General features: G+C 54.7%; 1 protein-coding gene across 6 annotated transcripts in view; it reads left to right on the plus strand.

Annotated features, from left to right (window-relative positions):
- The window catches only part of CD177 (CD177 molecule), a 34907-nt gene extending 19442 nt beyond the window's left edge, over positions 1-15465 (plus strand). For 3 of the 6 annotated variants that reach the window (XM_078438367.2, XM_078438365.2, XM_078438366.2), the window contains exons 3-11: positions 3798-3952; positions 9552-9692; positions 10218-10403; positions 11333-11452; positions 11650-11766; positions 13482-13619; positions 14288-14473; positions 14607-14741; positions 14995-15465. In XM_078438367.2, the coding sequence (XP_078294493.2) occupies positions 9611-9692; positions 10218-10403; positions 11333-11452; positions 11650-11766; positions 13482-13619; positions 14288-14473; positions 14607-14741; positions 14995-15215 (1185 nt within the window). In that variant the 5' untranslated portion in view covers positions 3798-3952; positions 9552-9610 and the 3' untranslated portion in view covers positions 15216-15465. Of the gene's footprint in view, positions 1-3797; positions 3953-7792; positions 8938-9233; positions 9478-9551; positions 9693-10217; positions 10404-11332; positions 11453-11649; positions 11767-13481; positions 13620-14287; positions 14474-14606; positions 14742-14994 lie in introns of those variants that run through there. The other 3 variants (XM_078438364.2, XM_060651310.3, XM_078438368.2) reach the window with 3 other exon arrangements.
- The last annotated feature ends 2163 nt before the right edge of the window (positions 15466-17628 follow it).

Raw genomic sequence — 17628 nt, forward strand, 5'->3', positions numbered from 1 at the left:
GCTGTTTTGTCATTCCTTCTGCCTTAGCATCATTCCCGATGCAGCCTTTGCCTCCCAAGGAGGCTGCCTTGGTGAGGGATGGCGTGAAGACACAGGATCAAGGGGGCATCCCTGGAGCAAGTCAGGGGCCCAGGGGCTGCGCTCGGGGATCCCAAATCAGCCAGCAAGCAGTGAGCTGAATTCAAGGTTCTGTGAACACAGGATGTATGTAGTGCCTCCCAGTGGGTGACTGTGCAGAGATCATCCCTTCCTGTCCCAGCCTTTCACCCGATTCCATTGTGAGATGAGTAACGGGAGACAGCTTCCAGGCACTAGGTCTGATTTTGAGGGGGTGCTGCGGGATTTCACCTGCCTGCAGCTCTGCCCCATCTTCGACATCTTTGAACCGTGACATAGTGAAGCATCTGCGATCAGCCCATGTCTGTCCCTCCAGGTTCCAGGCTTGCAAAGGTGATCATATTCTCGAGTCACGGTCCAGGTGACCTGACCACAGAGTCCCTCAATCTTGGATTTAAAAGGGAACTTGGGGGCACCTGGGTGGCTCACTCGGTTGGGCGTCTGACTCTTGGTTTTGGCTCAGGTCATGATCTCACGGTTTCGTGAGTTTGAGCCCCACATCTGGCTTTGCAATGACAGCATGGATCCTGCTTGAGATTCTCTCTCTCTCCCTACCCCTCCCCTGCTCGTTCTCTCTCTCTCAAAATAAATAAAATTTTAAAAAATATTAAATTTTGTTTAATCTTTATTTATTTTTGAGAGAGAGAGAGAGACAGAGGGTGAGCAGGGGAGGAACAGAGAGAGAAGGAGACACAGAATCCGAAGCAGGCTCCAGGCTCTGGGCTGTCCGCACAGAGCCCGATGCAGGGCTTGATCCCACGAACTGCGAGATCATGACCTGAGCCGAAGTCGGACGCTTAACCGACTGAACCACCCAGGCGCCCCAAAATTTTAAAAAATATTAAAAAAATAAAATAAAAGGGAACTTGGACCTCTTTTTAAGAACACATATAGCACCACTATTGTTCACCTGGAGTATTGCAACAGGCCCTCCCCCTGCCCCACGGTGATCTATTCCCTACCTGGTATCAGAATGATCTGTTTAAATATAAGCCAGATTGTGTCACTTCTCTGTTTAAAGCCTTCCAATGGATTTTCCCATTTTACAGAAAGGGAAGGAAGGAAGGGAGGGAGGGAGGGAGGGAGGGAGGAAAGAAGGAAGGAGAAGGGAGGGAAGGAAGGGAGGGAGGGAAAGATTCTAAATACTTGAAATGGCCTTGAAGGTTCTTTGCATCTGGCCTCCCCTACCTCCTCATCTGCATGTTCTGCCCTGCTTTTCCTCATTCTTCTCCACCCACACTGGTCTTTGGGCTGTTCCTTGGATTCATGGCAGGCACATATCCATCTCAGGCCCTTTGCATATGCTTCCTCTCTGAAGGGGCAGAGAGAGAGGGAGAGAGGGAGAATCCCAAGCAGGCTCCATACTCAGCCCGGAGCCTGATGTGGGGCTCAATCCCACAACCGTGAGAACATGACCTGAGCCGATATCAAGAGTCAGACACTTAACCGCCTAAGCTACCTGGGCACCCTGCAAATGGTATTTTATTTTATTTTATTTTATTTAAAAAAAAAATTTTTTTTAACGTTTATTTTTGAGACAGAGAGAGACAGAGCATGAACAGGGGAGGGGCAGAGAGAGAGGGAGACACAGAATCGGAAGCAGGCTCCAGGCTCTGAGCCATCAGCCCAGAGCCCGATGTGGGGCTCGAACTCCCAGATCGTGAGATCGTGACCTGAGCTGAAGTCGGACGCTTAACCCACTGAGCCACCCAGGCGCCCCATGGTATTTTATTTTATTTTAAGATTTTATTTTTAAGTAGTCTCTACATCCATCGTGGGGCTTGAACTCACAACCCCAAGGTCAAGAGTAGCATGCTCCACCAACCAAGCCAGCCAGCCACACCCCTGCAAGTGGTATTTAAAAAATACATATTTCACTTTCCAGTTGTTCATTGCTACTATCTGGAAAGATTTAAGAATATGTAATACAGAATAGTGTAGAATATTTAAATTTTTTTAGCATGGATATAGACTAGTTTAGCCCTACTCCTAAGGTATAACTTTTCTGGGGTCTCTACTGAATGTCCTATATGTTCATTGAGGTCTGTCTGCTCTGGTTTATTGGAATTTGAATGTTTTCCTTTCTGTGTGAGCTTTGGATATTGTTCTACATATAGCCCCCTGGAAGGTTTTTTAGGTTTGTACCAGAATTCACAAACTTAGATAAGGGGCTTCCCCCGCTCCCCCATTCTAAAGTAAATTGCCTCTATGTATCCGCTTGCTTAACCCCAGTCAGGTAGCATGGCATTTTTATTTGTGGCTTTTTAAATTCATTTTTGGCATGTAAAGATAGCCCCGACCCACTTCTATATCAAGTAACACAAAAGGAGGCATTCAGAGTTAGTGTGGGTTTAAAACTTTATTCACTGATGTCAATAAAGTAACAGTCGATCTTTCCTGAGGTTCCGTTTTTAAAACCATCAAAAACTCCGTGGAAATTCTTAATAGTAAAGAGGGCAAAGGGGCGTCAATGAATTCATTCCCCTTTGGCCTCAGGTAATTCAGACCTTAGGTTCTTTGAGTGAAGTGTTCGCAAATCTCCGGAACTCTCTGGAACTCAAGGAGCCGAAGAGAATTCTATAAAATGCCAGCTCTCTGTGTCAGGAGATAGCTACAGAAAACACACTCACCTCTTCAATTAAAACTCTTACATAGTTAGGGGCACCTGGGTGGCTTAGTTGGTTGAGCGTCTGACTCTTGGTTTCGGCTCAGGTCATGAGCCCAGGGTCCCTGACAGCACAAAGCCTGATGTGGGGCTCGATCTCACGAACGAAACTGTGAGATCCTGACTGATCCATCCAGGCGCCCCTATTACCTATGTTCTTGAGGTTATTTTTATAAATCTATTATATCTGTAAGTAGAAATATTATATGATGGTTGCCACGGGGCATTTCTTCCCAACTCCCTGTTCTGTGACATCGTGGTAACTTGAAATCAGTCATGGTGGGAATATTTACACCATGGGAATAGGCAAACACTACAAGTCAGAGCTTTTATTTCTCCCCTCAGGGAAGCAGTTAAACATTTACCAGCACACCATGAGGGTGCTTGGCCTTATGTTCAGAGGCAGATTTATGTAGAAGGGAGCTTTCTCCCCGTTTCAGTATTGAGCCTTTTCATACAGGTTATATGTCTATGACGTGCATCGCGTCCCCTAGATGGAGAGCATTTGTGCAGTGCGCAACCTGACCTACGTTCTCAGTGGTCCTGACTCTTTGTTATATATTGTCACAGCAGACAACATATTTAAAATACAGGCTTGTTCCCAACTCTTGCCCATCCTTTGTGTTTCCCTGGATCCAGCCTTACCATTGTAAGCAGCAGTTTCTTTAATAAATTCTGCTCAAATCACCCAAGTTGGGGTTGTACCGTTCATTTCCTTCTGGGAGCGTGACCGATTCAACAATCAGTAGGATCAGGAAACAAATCCGCATTCGGGGCGGGGGATTCTACCACACGGAAGAAGCACAGGCAGAGCTCGACCGGGGGTCCGATGGAGCACAGGTAACGCCAGTCCTATGATCATTTCACAGTTGCTCAAATGATCACTTGGTGGTGGCAGTGACAGAAGCGGAAAGTGCAGTATTGGGGGGTGCGGTGGCTGTGGCACCGTTCCTGCGGCAACGGTGGTGAATGTGTTGGTGCAGGCGTCAGCCGGTTCCTTCGGATGACCCCACAGAGCAAACACCGAGCAACCGGAAGATGAGAATGTCCAACTGGAAAAGCGATGGGCGGTCAGAAAGCTTCCTTGGCGGAGTGTCCCTTCCTGCTCGGCAACTCTCCATGGCTCCCTGCCCTCCGGAGACAGGCCGACCCCTCGGTCTGGCTTTGCAGGTACTTGACCAGCCCCGGCCCCCCCCCCCCCCCCCCCCCGCCGCTAGCCATTCCCAAGGTCGTTGCTGCCTCCTTGACCCTGCACTGCTGTTCCTTCTGCTTAGAATGGCTCTCCCTTTGTTGCCCACACCCACCTTGTCTGCCTGGAAAACTCGTAATCACCCCCAGTTCCAGCTGCACCCCATCCTCTTGATGATCCCTTCTCAGGCAGACCCCTTTTTTTTTTTTTAAAGTTTATTTATTTTGAGAAAAAGAGCGAGCACACAAGGGGGGCAGGGGCAGAGAGAAGGAGAGACAGAACCCCAAGCAGGCTTTGTGCCATCAGCGCAGAGCCGGATGCGGGGCTCAAACTCACAAACTGTGAGATCACGACCTGAGCCGAGATCAAGAGTCAGATGCTTCACCGACTGCGCCCCCCAGGCGCCCCTCAGGCAGACTCTTCCTGAAAACAGCAGCCTTGCTCTTTCCTCCAGGTCTTTCACGTGCTGTTTCCTCTGCCTGTTACCATCCTTTCTTCTGCCAATAAACTGCAGCTTATCTGTAAGACACAGCTCACGGGTCACCTCCTCTGTGAAGCCCTCCTTAATGCTCCCCCCTACCCGGGACATTAGTGGCTTCCTCCCCTGAGCTCTCCCAGACTCCCTTCGCCACAGCCTTATGAGACTGATGCGCTGTCTACTGCGCTAACGAGGCACCTTGCCACAGCCTTATGACCACCTGTATCTCTGATGTCTCCCCTCCTCCTAGAAGCCCCTTTGGGGCAAGAACGAGGTCTGAGTCCTCTGGGGTCTTCAGGGAGACCTTGGAATCCTGCATGAACTCACTTCCCATCCACAGAGAGGAATGTTGGCTGAACTCTCTGGGCACCTGTGTGTGTGTGTGTGTGTGTGTGTGTGTGTGTGTAGGGGGGTTCAGAGCTGGAGGGTGTGGGCAGCTTCTTGTAGTAGTTGTCAGGACACATGGACGCAGAGGCCGGGGGCTGCCCTGGGCTCCGGGACGTGGGCCTCCTGGCCCACTGCCACGGCGCAGCCCTCAGTGAATACTACGTTTCACCACCTGCAGGATTTCCCTACGTCTTCCAGGGCCACCCGAGTGCCGTGCTAACCCAGCAGCTACCCACTGCCTGGCCCCGGCCCACCGTACAGACCTGTCCTTAAACCCGGGCTGTTTTACCCCTTCTCTGTAAACAGATCACAGAGTAGCCTCGCGAACCCGCAGGTGCGTGTGGAGGGACGGGCGGCAGAAGCGGGTACCGTGGGCACCTGAGCCACCTGCCGAGGCGTTCACCTGTGCCCCCCACCCCGTGAGAGCCTGATCCCATACGCACCTTTTCCCTGGGTGGTGGCTGCCCCCCGTGCCTGGCCGGGGTCACGGTTTGGTAGCTCAGACACCACCCGGCAGGTGATGTGCAGTGCAGGTCACAACGCCCTTGGTGTCCCACAGGCCAGTAGCCAGACTCCCCTGGGACACAGTAATAAGCCAGGAGCTGCTTTCTAACCGGAGGATAGTTATTTGCAAAAGGAGACATACGTACCCTTTGCTCCCAAACCCCGACTTTCTCACTTATCCTCTTAGCTCTTTCTGTCACAGAAACTTTTCAAAGCCGTTGGGTCTGTTGGGTCATATGACTTTCGTTCCAGACCCTTCCTACTCTAGGATCTACTCAAAACTGGCGGTCTTGTGGGTTCCCTCAAAAGTGAGTAGGAGTAACACGTCAAAATGTGCTACATTTCTGTCTCCCACCCCCCAAATCTTTAGAGACCTATCTTTGTTCTAAAGGCAGCCGCATAAGGTGTAGCAAATTGTCTCAGAAAGAATGCTGCAGTTTCAGTTACCTGCCGTAAGCCGTGGTCTGGAAGCAGCTGATCCCCCTTCTGACACAGGGTCAGAAGGTCGGGTCCTCGCTTAACACCCTGTCTCAGCCCCCCGGTCATTCCCCTGACTCATCACGGGGGCATGTTATCATCTCACATCATCACACAGAGAAGGGTGAGCCCAGTACAGTAAGATATTTTGAGAGGCACATTCACATAACTTCTCTTACAGTATATTGTTATGATTGTCCTATGTAAACATTAGTCATTGTTGTTAATCTCGTATTGCACCCAGTTTATAAGTTAAACTTTAGCGTGGGGGGTGCCTGGGTGGCTCCGTCGGTTAGGCGTCTGAATCTTGATTTCGGCTCAGGTTGTGATCTCACGGTTCGTAGGTTCAAGCCCCGTGTTGGGCTCTGGGTTAGCAGCACAGAGCCTGCTTGGGATTCTCTCTCTCCCTGCCCCTCCCCAACCCCTCAAAATAAATAAACTTAAAAAAATGAAACTTTAGCATAGGTATGTATAGGTAGGAAAGGAACAGTATACAGAGAGCTTGGAACTACTGTGCATTCAGGCATCCACTGGGGGCTTTGGAATGTATCCTCCGCGGATACGGGGGGGCTGCTGTTTGGGGACATGCCCTAGACCTATGGGGCCCCAGGGTTTACACCAATATGATGGGGTTGCTGGATGTGGCCCCGTTGATCTCTCACCCTCTGTTACACACGTCTCATTTACTGAATCATCAAGGGTGTTTGCTACCTCTTGTTCACTGTGTCCGAGTCAATAACACAAATCCATCAATGCAGTGGGTGAGTGTGATGTTCTGTAGAAAATCAGATGATCAGGGTCCCTCTGAACCATATTATAGGACAGAGCAGGAGAGCCGACCTCCTTCATGGCGGGGATTAACGTCCACCCAGAACCATCATCCAAATAATCCCTGCAAGGTCTGAGCATTTATTTGCCTTTGACCGGTGCCCAGCTGCCCCGGATAAATAGCCTCCAGTCTTTCTGGTACAGGGGATCAGTCACTGTCTACACCCCTGGTGGCATTGCAGGGTCCTTCTCAAATGGATCCGGCCTCCCCCCTCATTTGTGAAGTCCCAGGTCTATGAACAACCCATGAGCTGAGGATAATCATCACCCTTTCTGTACGGAAGAGGGTGAAGCAATTGGGAGGGGGGGAAGGGAATGACCCAAGGCTACACAATCAGGGAGCGACAAGATCCGGCCTGGTAGCAGAGTTTCACACACCCGAAACTGTAAGCCTTTTTGCTAAATAGCTCCACGCCCAGCCTTGCATTTGCTACTTGAAATACACAGGACTCCCAGGAAGGTTGCCTTAATATCCTGACTCGGTCCTGCCTTGCCAGGCTCCTGCCAACCTGCCACTCTCAACACCCACTACCTCCTCCTTGCTCCAGCCTAGCCGCCTGCTTTCTTTCTAATCCTCTCCATAAACCAGGCATGGGCCCACCCCAGGGCCTTTGCACCTGCTCTTGCCTCTGCCTGGAATGCATTTGGTGCATGTCTTCCATGGTAAGCTCTTTCTTTTCATCCTGCTCTCAGCTCACAGGCCATCTCCTCCTGGAGACCTTCCCTGATCCCAGTTCAGTCACTTAACTTTCACATCACTTGGTCTTCACCCTGCCCAGCACCCAGCACCATTTGTGTGTGTGTGTATGCTCATGTGTTTGCTCCATGTCTATCTCTCTCGATCAGGTGTGAGCTGAGCAGAAGCTGGGCCTCATTCTTGTTGGTCTTCCTGAATCCCCAACAACTGGGATGGTGCCTTGCACAGAGTCCAGCTTTAATAAATATATGTTGACTAAAAGCAAGACATCGAATTGACTACCTATGACCCTATGTGCCTCTTTGCCCACCCTTCCTTCTCTTCCTCCAGAAACACTGTTCCAGGGGGCTGCCTGGGTGGCTCAGGTGGTTAAGGGCCCAACACTGCCTGGGTGGCTCAGGTGGTTAAGGGCCTAACTTCAGGTCGGGTCATGATCTCACAGTTTGTGAGTTCGAGCCCCGCGTCGTCGAGCTTCCGCTCTCCGTGGGGAGCCTGCTTTGGGTCCTCTGTCCTCCCTCTCTGCCCCTCCCCTGCTCACTCAGAAACACTGCTTCAGGCCATGCGCATCTCCAGAGGGCGCCATTATTCCCACAGCAACAATGTGACTCATTGGGGAGGGGGTGGTGTTTCTACGGCCCCACAACCCGTACAGACGTAGTGATGGCTCTCTCGCCATCTTTCACCGAGCATTCATTCATTCATTCGTTTATCCAATCAGTATTTATTGAACACTCATTGTATGCCCCATTGGTAGTGTCGATGCACTGAGAGATGGGGAAATGTGACTCTGCCTGTGTGGCAAAGTTTAAACGTGAACTAGAATGTATAAAGATGTCAAAAATAAACATAGAGTTGTAAGTTACACGTTAGTCTCTTTCTCCTCTGCTACGGCTCCTCCCACTTTCCTCTTCCTCATACACACAGGGGCAGATAGCCCTTATTCCTCCCCGGCCCCCTCCTACCCAGTGTGCTAGAGCTGGTTTGTACAGGCTTGCAAAAGCCGATTGTTAAATATTTCAGAATGTTTCCAGCTATGTGTTAAATGACTGGTAGCTTGAAATCAGACATGGCAGAACTATTTATACCACAGAAATAGGCCCCCGTTGGGACGCCTGGGTGGCGCAGTCGGTTGAGCATGGGACTCTTGATTTCGGCTCTGGTCATGATCCCAGGGTTATGCGATTGAGCCTCGCATTGGGCTCCCCGTGGAGCTTGCTTGAGATTCTGTCTCTCTCTCCCTCTGCCCCTCTCCCTTGCTCATACTCTATCTGTAAAATTAAAAAAAAAAAAAAGCTAAATAAAAAAAAAGAAATAGATCGACGTTACAAGGCACAGCGTTGAGGCTGTTTTTCTGAATAGCTGCTTTTCTAGCACATCCCCCTTCCCATCTCTCTCTGGCAAAGAAACGTGTTGTCAAGGAATATCCTGTCATGGACAGAGATTTACTTTCCACTACAACCCCTCCACTCGCCATACTTCAGCTCCCCAGTGGGTGGGTGGCCGGGAGGTGGAGACGCGGGCCTGGATTGCTACGAGTGGGGAGAACAGCGGAAGAGAAATGCATGAGGGAAAATCATGGAGAAGGGAACATAAAGGTAAACAATGGAAGAAAGAAGTAAGAAGCCAGAATCCGCATTGGGCAGAGGTTAAAGTAGAGAGTAGCCAGTACGCACCCAACAATGTCCTCATGGGCTGTTGGGCTATTTCCCCACGTGGGGCCAGGTTGCAGTGAGGAAACCGCCTTCCCAAACTACCCTGAGACAGGGTGGGGGAGGGCAGCCTTATAGCTGGGCTCCGGAGGAAAGGGGGCGGAGTGGCTGGACCAGTGGGGCCTGGGGGCCCGGATGTTTCTGATTGCTGGGGTGGGGGTGGGGGGGCGGGGTCAGGGAGCCTGGACCCCTGGGTCCGGGGAAGGAGGGAGGATCCGGATTTCTCATCCAGTGAGATTCAGAGGGTGGGCCCAGACCTCCTCTCTCAAGGCCCTGCCTCCCGCCCTTTCCTGGCTGCCTGGGGTGTGAAGAGATATAAAAGGTCTGGGCCCCCAGAAGAAGGTGAAGGAGCCAGAGTCCCAGCTGCCCTGACCATGAGCCCTGCGCTGCAGCTGGCTCTCCTGGGCGCCACCCTCGTGTTGCCCCGTGAGTGAGGACCCCGACCTGGGAGGGCGTTTTCCCGGAGGATGGGCTCAGATGGATTTCTCTCCCCGTCTCAGGAGCGCAGGCCCTGACCTGTCAGAGGGCAACACGTGAGTTTCTGATTAATGTATCGGAAATGCCCCTTCGGTGGAAGGCGGACCACGAGGTATGTGCCAACGGCTGGGGCTGCCAAGACACGCTGATCCTCATTGACAACGGTGAGAAGAGCCCCGTGGGCCTCAAGGGTGACTCTCACCCTTCCCTGGGAGAGACATCCCTCCCTTCCCAGTCCTGTGTTGTATAGGGACTCAGCCAAGCAGCCGTCCCCTCCTTGGCAGGAACAGCCCCTGGGGCGCCCAGTCGCCTCTCCAGCCTCTCACCCCAGACTACTATCAGACCCTCCCTCTAGGACCCAGGATCCAGGGCCCCAGCCCCTCCTCCTCTCTCAGACCCAGGGGTCCAGGTTTCCAGCCCCTCCCCCCTCAGACCGAGGAGTTCTGGCCCCCAGCCCCCTCCTGCCTCAGACCCAGGGATCCAACTTTCTAGTCCCTCTTCCCTCAGACCCAGGATTCAGACCCCCAGCCCCTCCTCCCTCCTGGGTCCAGGGCTCCCAGCCCCTCCTCCCTCAGACCCAGGGGTCCAGGTTTCCAGCCCCTCCTCCCTCGGACCCAGGGGTCCAGGGCCCCCGGGCCCTCCTCCCTCAGACCCAGGGGTCCAGGGCCTGCCTCTCTCTCTCGGTGCAGGACTTCAAGTGAACATAGTACTCACCAAGGGCTGCACCCCGGTGGGGAATCAGGATGCCCGCATCACGGAGCACAGGGCAGGCCCCGGCCTCTCCGTCCTCTCCTACACCCACGTGTGCCGCCAGGAAGACAACTGCAACAACCTGTCCACGACCCTCCCACTCTGGGCCCTGCCCTCCACCGCAGGTGCGGGGTGCGTGGGGAGGCGGGACCCGGAGGGCACAGGGGGCGAGAGGGGCTGTCAGGAGCACTGGGAGCCGGGAGCAGCAGGGCTGAGGGGCAGACGTGAGCACAGAGGGACCCTCCGTTTAGCTCCCTCTTCCCTCCCTCCTCCCTGTCCACTCCCCCTGCGGCTCCCTCCCTCAGCACCCCTTCTCCCGTCCTCCTGAGCAGCAAACCGCACTCATTTCCTGGTGTTCGAGCACCTAGCATGGCCTTCACCTGGCGCCTGCTCCTTTCTCCTCCTTGTTTCTTTTTCTCTTCAGAATTTGGCCCACTCACGTTTTATTTAGGCTTTTGGCATTCCCTCTTCCAAAGTGAAATTGGCCCGTGACATTTTTTTTTTTTTTTTTAATTCGAGCTGACACACAGCATGACGTTAGTTTCGGCCGTACAGCACAGGGATTGGACAACTCTGGGCCTTACGCTGTGCCCACCGCAAACGTAGCTCCCACCTGTCACCATACATCGCTATCACAGCGCCATTGACTATATTCCTATCCCTGCCTGCCCTGTGTCACCAGTCAGGTCTGGGGCCACGTGTTGTGTTTCTCTTCTCTCTGGAATCATTTGTGAACATAGGTGTCTGGTGTTCTCGCACTGTTTCATGGACCCCGGGGGGTGAACCACCTGGGTTCCTCCCAGGGCACCCCTCCCCCACCGCACCCCCTCCTGTACTCCGGCCCAGGTGCCCCTCCACGGTCCTCTGGTTCCTTCCCTTCTTTCCTTGCTCTTTCCCTTACCACCCGCCCCTGATTCCCCGGCGTGTCTGCAGAGAGGAGCCTGGGAGGGCACACCGGTGGGAGACTGGGGAGGTCGCTCCTTGGGACCAGCAAAGCCAGGGTGGAGAGTCGTAGGTCCCCATCCAAATCCAGAGCCCTCCGTCCCCTCCCCAGGCCCGGGCTCCCTGCGGTGTCCAGTCTGCTTGTCTAAACAGGACTGCGAGTCTGTGACAAAGATGACCTGCCCGGCCGGGAGCATGCACTGCTACCGTGGCTCAATCCAGCTCAGGGGAGGTGAGCCAGGACAGGAGGTCCCCGTGGGGCGCAAAACCGGTGGTGGGGGAAGGGTCTGAAGACCGAGATCTGGTTCTCTGGTGGGTGCCAGGGGAAGCCGAGACCTGAGAAGGGTGGGTCTGGCCTCCGGGAGCCGCGCCACCCCCCCTTCCCCAAGGGCAAAGCCTCCCTCACCCCCTCCCCGCCCCTGTCCACAGGGGGTGTCTTCACCGTTCTGAGAGTCCAAGGATGCATGTCCCAAGAAGGCTGCAACGTGCTTAATGGGACTCGGGAAATCGGGTCCATCGTTGTGAGTGAGGACTGCAGCCCTAACGGTGAGTGTCACGAGAGAAGCGCAGCCTTGGGCGCGAGGACCCGCTGGTAACCTAAATGTTTGGTTTTTGGTTTTGTTTTGAGAGGGAGAGAGACAGACAGACAGAGAGACAGAGCACAGCAGGGGAGGGGCAGAGAGAGAGGGAGACACAGAATCCGAAGCAGGTTCCAGGCTCCGAGCCGTTGACACAGAGCCCGACGCGGGGCTTGAACCCACGAACCGCGAGATCACAACCTGAGCCGAAGTCGGATGCTGAACTGACTGAGCCACGCAGGCGCCCCCTCTAAATGTTTATTAAGGCCAGATTGTGTGGGTCTTTGGAGTTACAGTTTTATTCAGAGAGGGATGGGGACCTTTGGGATGGAGCCTTCTGAGCAGAGGAGCTTGAATCGGCTTTCCCCTTACGAGGGGTGCTGCTGGGGGCGTGGGCCGGAAATCAGGGTGGGGGAGCAGGTGAGGACGTGTGGTCCCGGGCCTGGCGGAAGCAGTGGAGATGGTGAGAAGCCGTCAGGTTCTGGAGGTAGGTTTGCAGCTTGAGCCACAGGATTTCCTGATGGGTGCAACCCAAGAGGAAGGCAGTTGTCGAGGATGACGGCAATGTTTTACCGGAGCAGCTGCCTTTGGCCAAGATGGGGAGGACGGGGCCCAGAGAAGCGGGTCCGGGCTCGGGGCAGGCAGCAGAGGGTGATTTGGTCGTCTGCGTGGTGGGAAGATGAGCAGGCCTCCCTCGTGGGCTTGTGGCGAAGGTCGCATGTGTGGATGCTGCTTCGCCAGCCCAGGTGTTTCAAGGGACACATCCCTCCTGGCCACATGAGGGCCAAAGAGAAGGTCTAGGCTCATGGTTTTCAAAGGGACTCCTGAGGGCGCAGGGGCCGAGGTAGCCGAGGACGGCCGTCACCCCCCACCCCGGCCCCCACCTGAGGAGCCAGAACACCTGAGTTCCCAGCTCAGCTCTGCCAGTGACCTGTGGTGGGACATGGGGCAAGCTACTTAACGAGTCCTCTGCCTCTGTTTCCCATCTTTTTTTTTTTTTTTTTTTTTTTAATGATTATTTGTGTATTTTTGAGAGGGAGCTGGGGAGGGCAGAGAAAGAGGAGAGAGGGAATCTCAAGCGGGTTCGGTGATGTCCGACACGGGGCTCGATCCCACAAACCGTGAGATCGCGCCCGGAGCCAAACCCTAGAGACAGACAGTTAACCGACTGAGCCACCCAGGCACCCTCTTTCCCACCTGGACAATGGGGCGATGATGGTGGCCGGAGGTGGCTGTGAGGAACTGAGGTAATCCCGGTGGCCGCAGGGGGGCGGGGGGGGGGGGGTGGCTCAGACGCAGAGTAAAGGCTCCGTACGCCCTAGGCATTTTGAGTATTTAGCTCCGGAACACAGGGTTTCTCAGTTGAAAGAAATCTATGGGGGCAGGCTCCCCTCCTCATCCAGGTGAGAGCCCTGAGTGCCACACAGGAAGTGGAGCCGTTGTCCCCGTCACGCCCAATAGCCTTCCTCAAGGATCGTGGAGAAAGGCTCCTGCAGACGTTCGGGCAAAAACAGGGCGAAGGATGTGGATGGGACTCCGACTTCCAAGGTCCCTCCTAAATCTAAGGTGGCAGGACTCTGTGGCCGGGTCACCTGGAGAAATCCTCGGGGACGCATGGGACCCGGAGGGAAGGTGTGGCTGATTCCCTGGCTTACACGGACCCTGCCAACTCCTTCTGTGCAGCTTTTCTGACCTGTGAATGGGGGAGCGAGTTACACACTGGTCGAAACCTGTCTCGGATGCCCATCAGGTGGACCACAGCTCACAAGATTTGTGACCCTGGGGAGGTGTGTGAGGAGACTCTTCTGCTGGTAGACGCAGGTGCGTGGGCTGCAGCAGAGGGCGAGTCTGGGCTCCCGAGTCTCCCCGCCCTGGGTCAGGTCCCCCAGCTTCCTGCCTGGTTCCCCTCACGCTCAGGCCTGCCTTCCTCTTTCTGTGCCTGGGTTCCCCCTTCTGGGAGCGGGGCAAAGTGACAACAGCGATAGTACCGCCCTTGCTGCCTCGCGAGAGGCCACGTGAGGGAGACGGAGGACGGAGCGGGCACGGAGTGACCTCGCCGGTCTCACTCGAGGTCTATCGAGCGCCTGCCGCGTGCCAGGCACTGTTGGTGGCACCGTGGATCCTTCGTATCCTCCTTCCTCCAGTGTTACATGCCAGTGGGGAGGCAGCGAGAAATACAAACGCAGCAGAGTAAGGCATGGGAGTGAAGACAAGAGCAACCCGGCCGGGAAAGGAGGCAGGGAGAGCGAGGTGAAGGCTGCCGTTGGAAAACAGGTGCTCTTGGGAGGCCGTACCGAGCGAGTGACATTCGAGGAAGAACGAAAACGCCACAGAGCTGACTCTGGCCCCAGCCTTCACCCTACACTCCGTGTGCCCTGTAATCAGGCACTGGCATTACCCCTCCACCCGCCTGCCGGGCGTCAGGGAGCCCCTGGCTCATCAGAGCCCAACTCCCCCCAGCCCAGCTTCTGCTCTCTCTCACCCCTCAGGACAGAGCTCAGTCATAGTGGAAAGCAAAGGCTGCACCAAGGGCAGGACGCAGGATGCCCCGACTGTCTCCATACACTCGGGGCCCCCCGGAGTGCTGGTCGCCTCCTATGCCCATTTCTGCTCCTCCAACAGGTGCAACAGGGCCAGGAGTACCAGCGTCCTACTGAACTCTCTCCCTCGTCCAGGTATGGAATCCCAGGGGGCCGGGTGGGACTGGGGACACTGAGAGATGGGGAGGCACAGAGACTCTGGGGATCGAGGAGGGTGGCTACAGCTAGGAGCAGAGCCGTGCGCCCCAACCTTCTCTCTACTTTTCAGCTGCCCCCACCCCAGGAGACTTGCAGTGTCCCATCTGTGTGCAGGGCTCTACCCCGTGCCCAGAAAACCCGGAAAACGTTACATGCCCTAACGGCACGACTCACTGTTACAGCGGTTACATTAGGCTCTATGGAGGTGAGTCCTGATGGCCAGGTCCCAAGCATGCAGGGTTGAGGGCCTGGATTCCGTGGTTCTGAGGTGGGAGGGTGCTTGAGGCCCTGACTCATGGGTCTGAGGGTACAGGGGCCTGGGAACTCAGATTTCTAGCTCTGAGGGAGGAGGGGACTAAGCCCGGCCTCCTGATCTGAGGGGGCTGGGATTCCGTGGGTCTCAGGAATTTAAGGGTATGGTCCTTTGAAACCTCTCTGACTGAATCTTCACTCTCTAGGTGGGATCATCTCTAAAATACATATTCAGGGCTGCGTGACCGAAGCTTCCAGCTCCTTGTTGAACCATACACAGAAAATTGGGATCTTCTCCGTGGCTGAGAATTCGGAGGAACCGCTCGAGCCCTTTCTCCAAGATGGAGCTGTCCCCACCTGCCTACTGGCTTGGGTGGTGGGACTTGGCTTGTCCCTAGCCCTCTGGTGTGGGATGCCTCTCTGCTGAGCCCATTTCCCGATGATTCTCAGCTCCTTGCTGATTCCCCGAGCCAACTTTCCCTCTGACCTCATAACCAAACAGCCTTGGGCGTTGAATGATTTCCTTGTCCTCTCCATGAATGATCATCCCTCGACATCCCCACAGACCTCCGTGACCTGATAACAACACGCTGCTGGGAGCGGCTGAACTTGCCCTCTGGGAGAGTCAAGGAGTGGCCACTTGTGTCCGATAATAAAGGCGTCGTCCTTTCCCTGAATGCTGGGGTCTGTCTATGACGGGAGGGCAGGACCCGCAGAGATCTGACGTGGGGAGGACAGGAGCTCGGTGAGAGATTCACCATCTCAAGCCCTTCCTTCACCGGCCTGCTGCCCGTGCCTCATTCCAGACTGAGTGGCAGCAGGGGCGTCAGGATGTTCCGGCCCAAGGAATCTGGGCATCACCATGACCTGAGAGGAGGCGTTGCACTACAACCCGTGAGGCTTCTCTCTGAGCAGGCAGGGCCTCAGCACAAAAGGGGGCTCAGCCCGCCTGAGGAACTTGACTTAGGGTTTGTGCGGAGTAGAGAAACAAAAGGTTGGTGCAGTTTCCTGAGGCTGATCTCACTGGGTCTCTGTCGTCCCCCTGGGCCCCGAGAAGGGCGAAGAGAAGTCATTACCATTACTGGGCTCTGTAGGGAGAAGGGTAGGTGGGGGAGGTCGAGAGAGGGCTGCCTTTAGGCGCTCTGATCTCAGGCTAAAAGGGCGCCTGGGCGACTCAGTCGGTTAAGCGGCCGACTTTGGCTCAGGTCATGATCTCTTGCGGTTCATGAGTTTGAGCCCCACGTCAGGCTCTGAGCTGACAGCTTGGAGCCTGGAGTCTGCTTCAGATTCCGTGTCTCCCTCTCTCTCTGTCCGTCCCCCGCTCGTGCCCTGTCTCTCTCTCTCTCTCTCTCTCTCTCTCAAAAATGAATAAACATAAAAAAAAAAAAAAGCCACCCAGACCACTCTGTAGGGAGGGAGCTGAGGAATTACCACCCCAGCCCTACTCAGTGTCCTCCCTCTGGTCTCCTGTTAGGGGCTTCTGTTGACTGAGCCCTCCTATAGGAGGTCCCATGGATCTGCCGCGCAAGGCGCAGAGCAGGGGGAGAAGGGGAGACGGAATCTGGAGAAGGAAGCCAAGTGTCCAGCCCGGTCCACGCTCTTCCCTCCTTTCCTTTGTCCAGGTGAAAACCAGAGTCCTCAATTTAGAAGGCACGCAATTCTCATCCATTACTTAACCACAGGAACACGGTGTGCTAATGACGATGCGTCGGACTCTCACGGTGATAGACACCTGTTTCTTCAAGTGCCGTGGGGAGAGGAAGATGGGCGGGGGGAGAAGATCACGTAAAACGAAGCTGCCAAGGTCCCGGGTGCATAGCGGGAGATGATCAGAACTGCCTTCTCCCCCCACACGCTCCATATCCTCTTGCCACCTGCCAACGCCTACTCGCAACAAATTGCTGTGTGACACAGATCGTTCTTACGAGGGGTGGGTGTCTGATGATCTCATTTTCGTTGGCTGTCTGCAGTTTTCCATCGAGCAGGGCCACTGGCCCCTGAAATACGAAGTTGTCATCCGGTTTCCACCCTCTGGTGGTCGGGTTCCATCTGGCGACCAGCAGAATGACCCCACCTTCTGTTACAGCGGCGCGGGTAAGCACAAAATGGCGAGGCTGCGGTCGTGGCTCCCAGTTGCTTAGAACTACAATGGATTCCCCGCCCACCTCAATCCCAAGGCCACAGAGGCCAGAAGCAAGAATCCTTTTTTTTAAATTTATTTGTTTATTTTGAGAGAGAGAGACCACGCAAGTGGGGAAGAGACAGAGAGAGAGAGAGAGAGAGGGAGGGAGAGAGAGAACCCCAAGCAGGCTCCACACCACCCCGCAGAGCCTGATGCGGGGCTCGAACTCACAAACCGCGAGATCGCGACCTGAGCTAAAGCCACACACTTAACCGACCGAGCCACCCAAGCGCCCGGCAAGAATTCTTTAAGTGGGTCATCGAGTGCACTGGTGGGAGGGGCTCTCCCTCATTCTTTTTTTTTTTTTTTTTAATTTTGACATTTATTCATCTTTAAGAGACAGAGACAGAGCGCCAGTGGGGGAGGAGCAGAGAGAGGGAGACCCAGAGTCCGAAGCAGGCTCCAGGCTCTGAGCTGTCAGCACAGAGCCCCATGCGGGACTCCAGTTCACTGACCGCGAGATCGTGACCTGAGCCGAAGTCAGCCGCTTAACCGACTGAGCCGCCCAGGCTCCCCATCCCTCATTCTGATGTTGTTTCACGGGACCCCTGCATGCTGGCTATGGGGGATATCGCACCATAGACTGAGCGCTGGTTTGAGACGTCCATTTCTGATAGATGACAGGGTGCTGTCTCTCACCTGGTGTCCTCCTAAGCCA

The sequence above is a fragment of the Panthera onca genome, chromosome E2 (genome assembly GCF_046562875.1).
Source record: "Panthera onca isolate mPanOnc1 chromosome E2, mPanOnc1 haplotype 2, whole genome shotgun sequence".
NCBI classification, from domain to species: Eukaryota; Metazoa; Chordata; class Mammalia; order Carnivora; family Felidae; genus Panthera; species Panthera onca.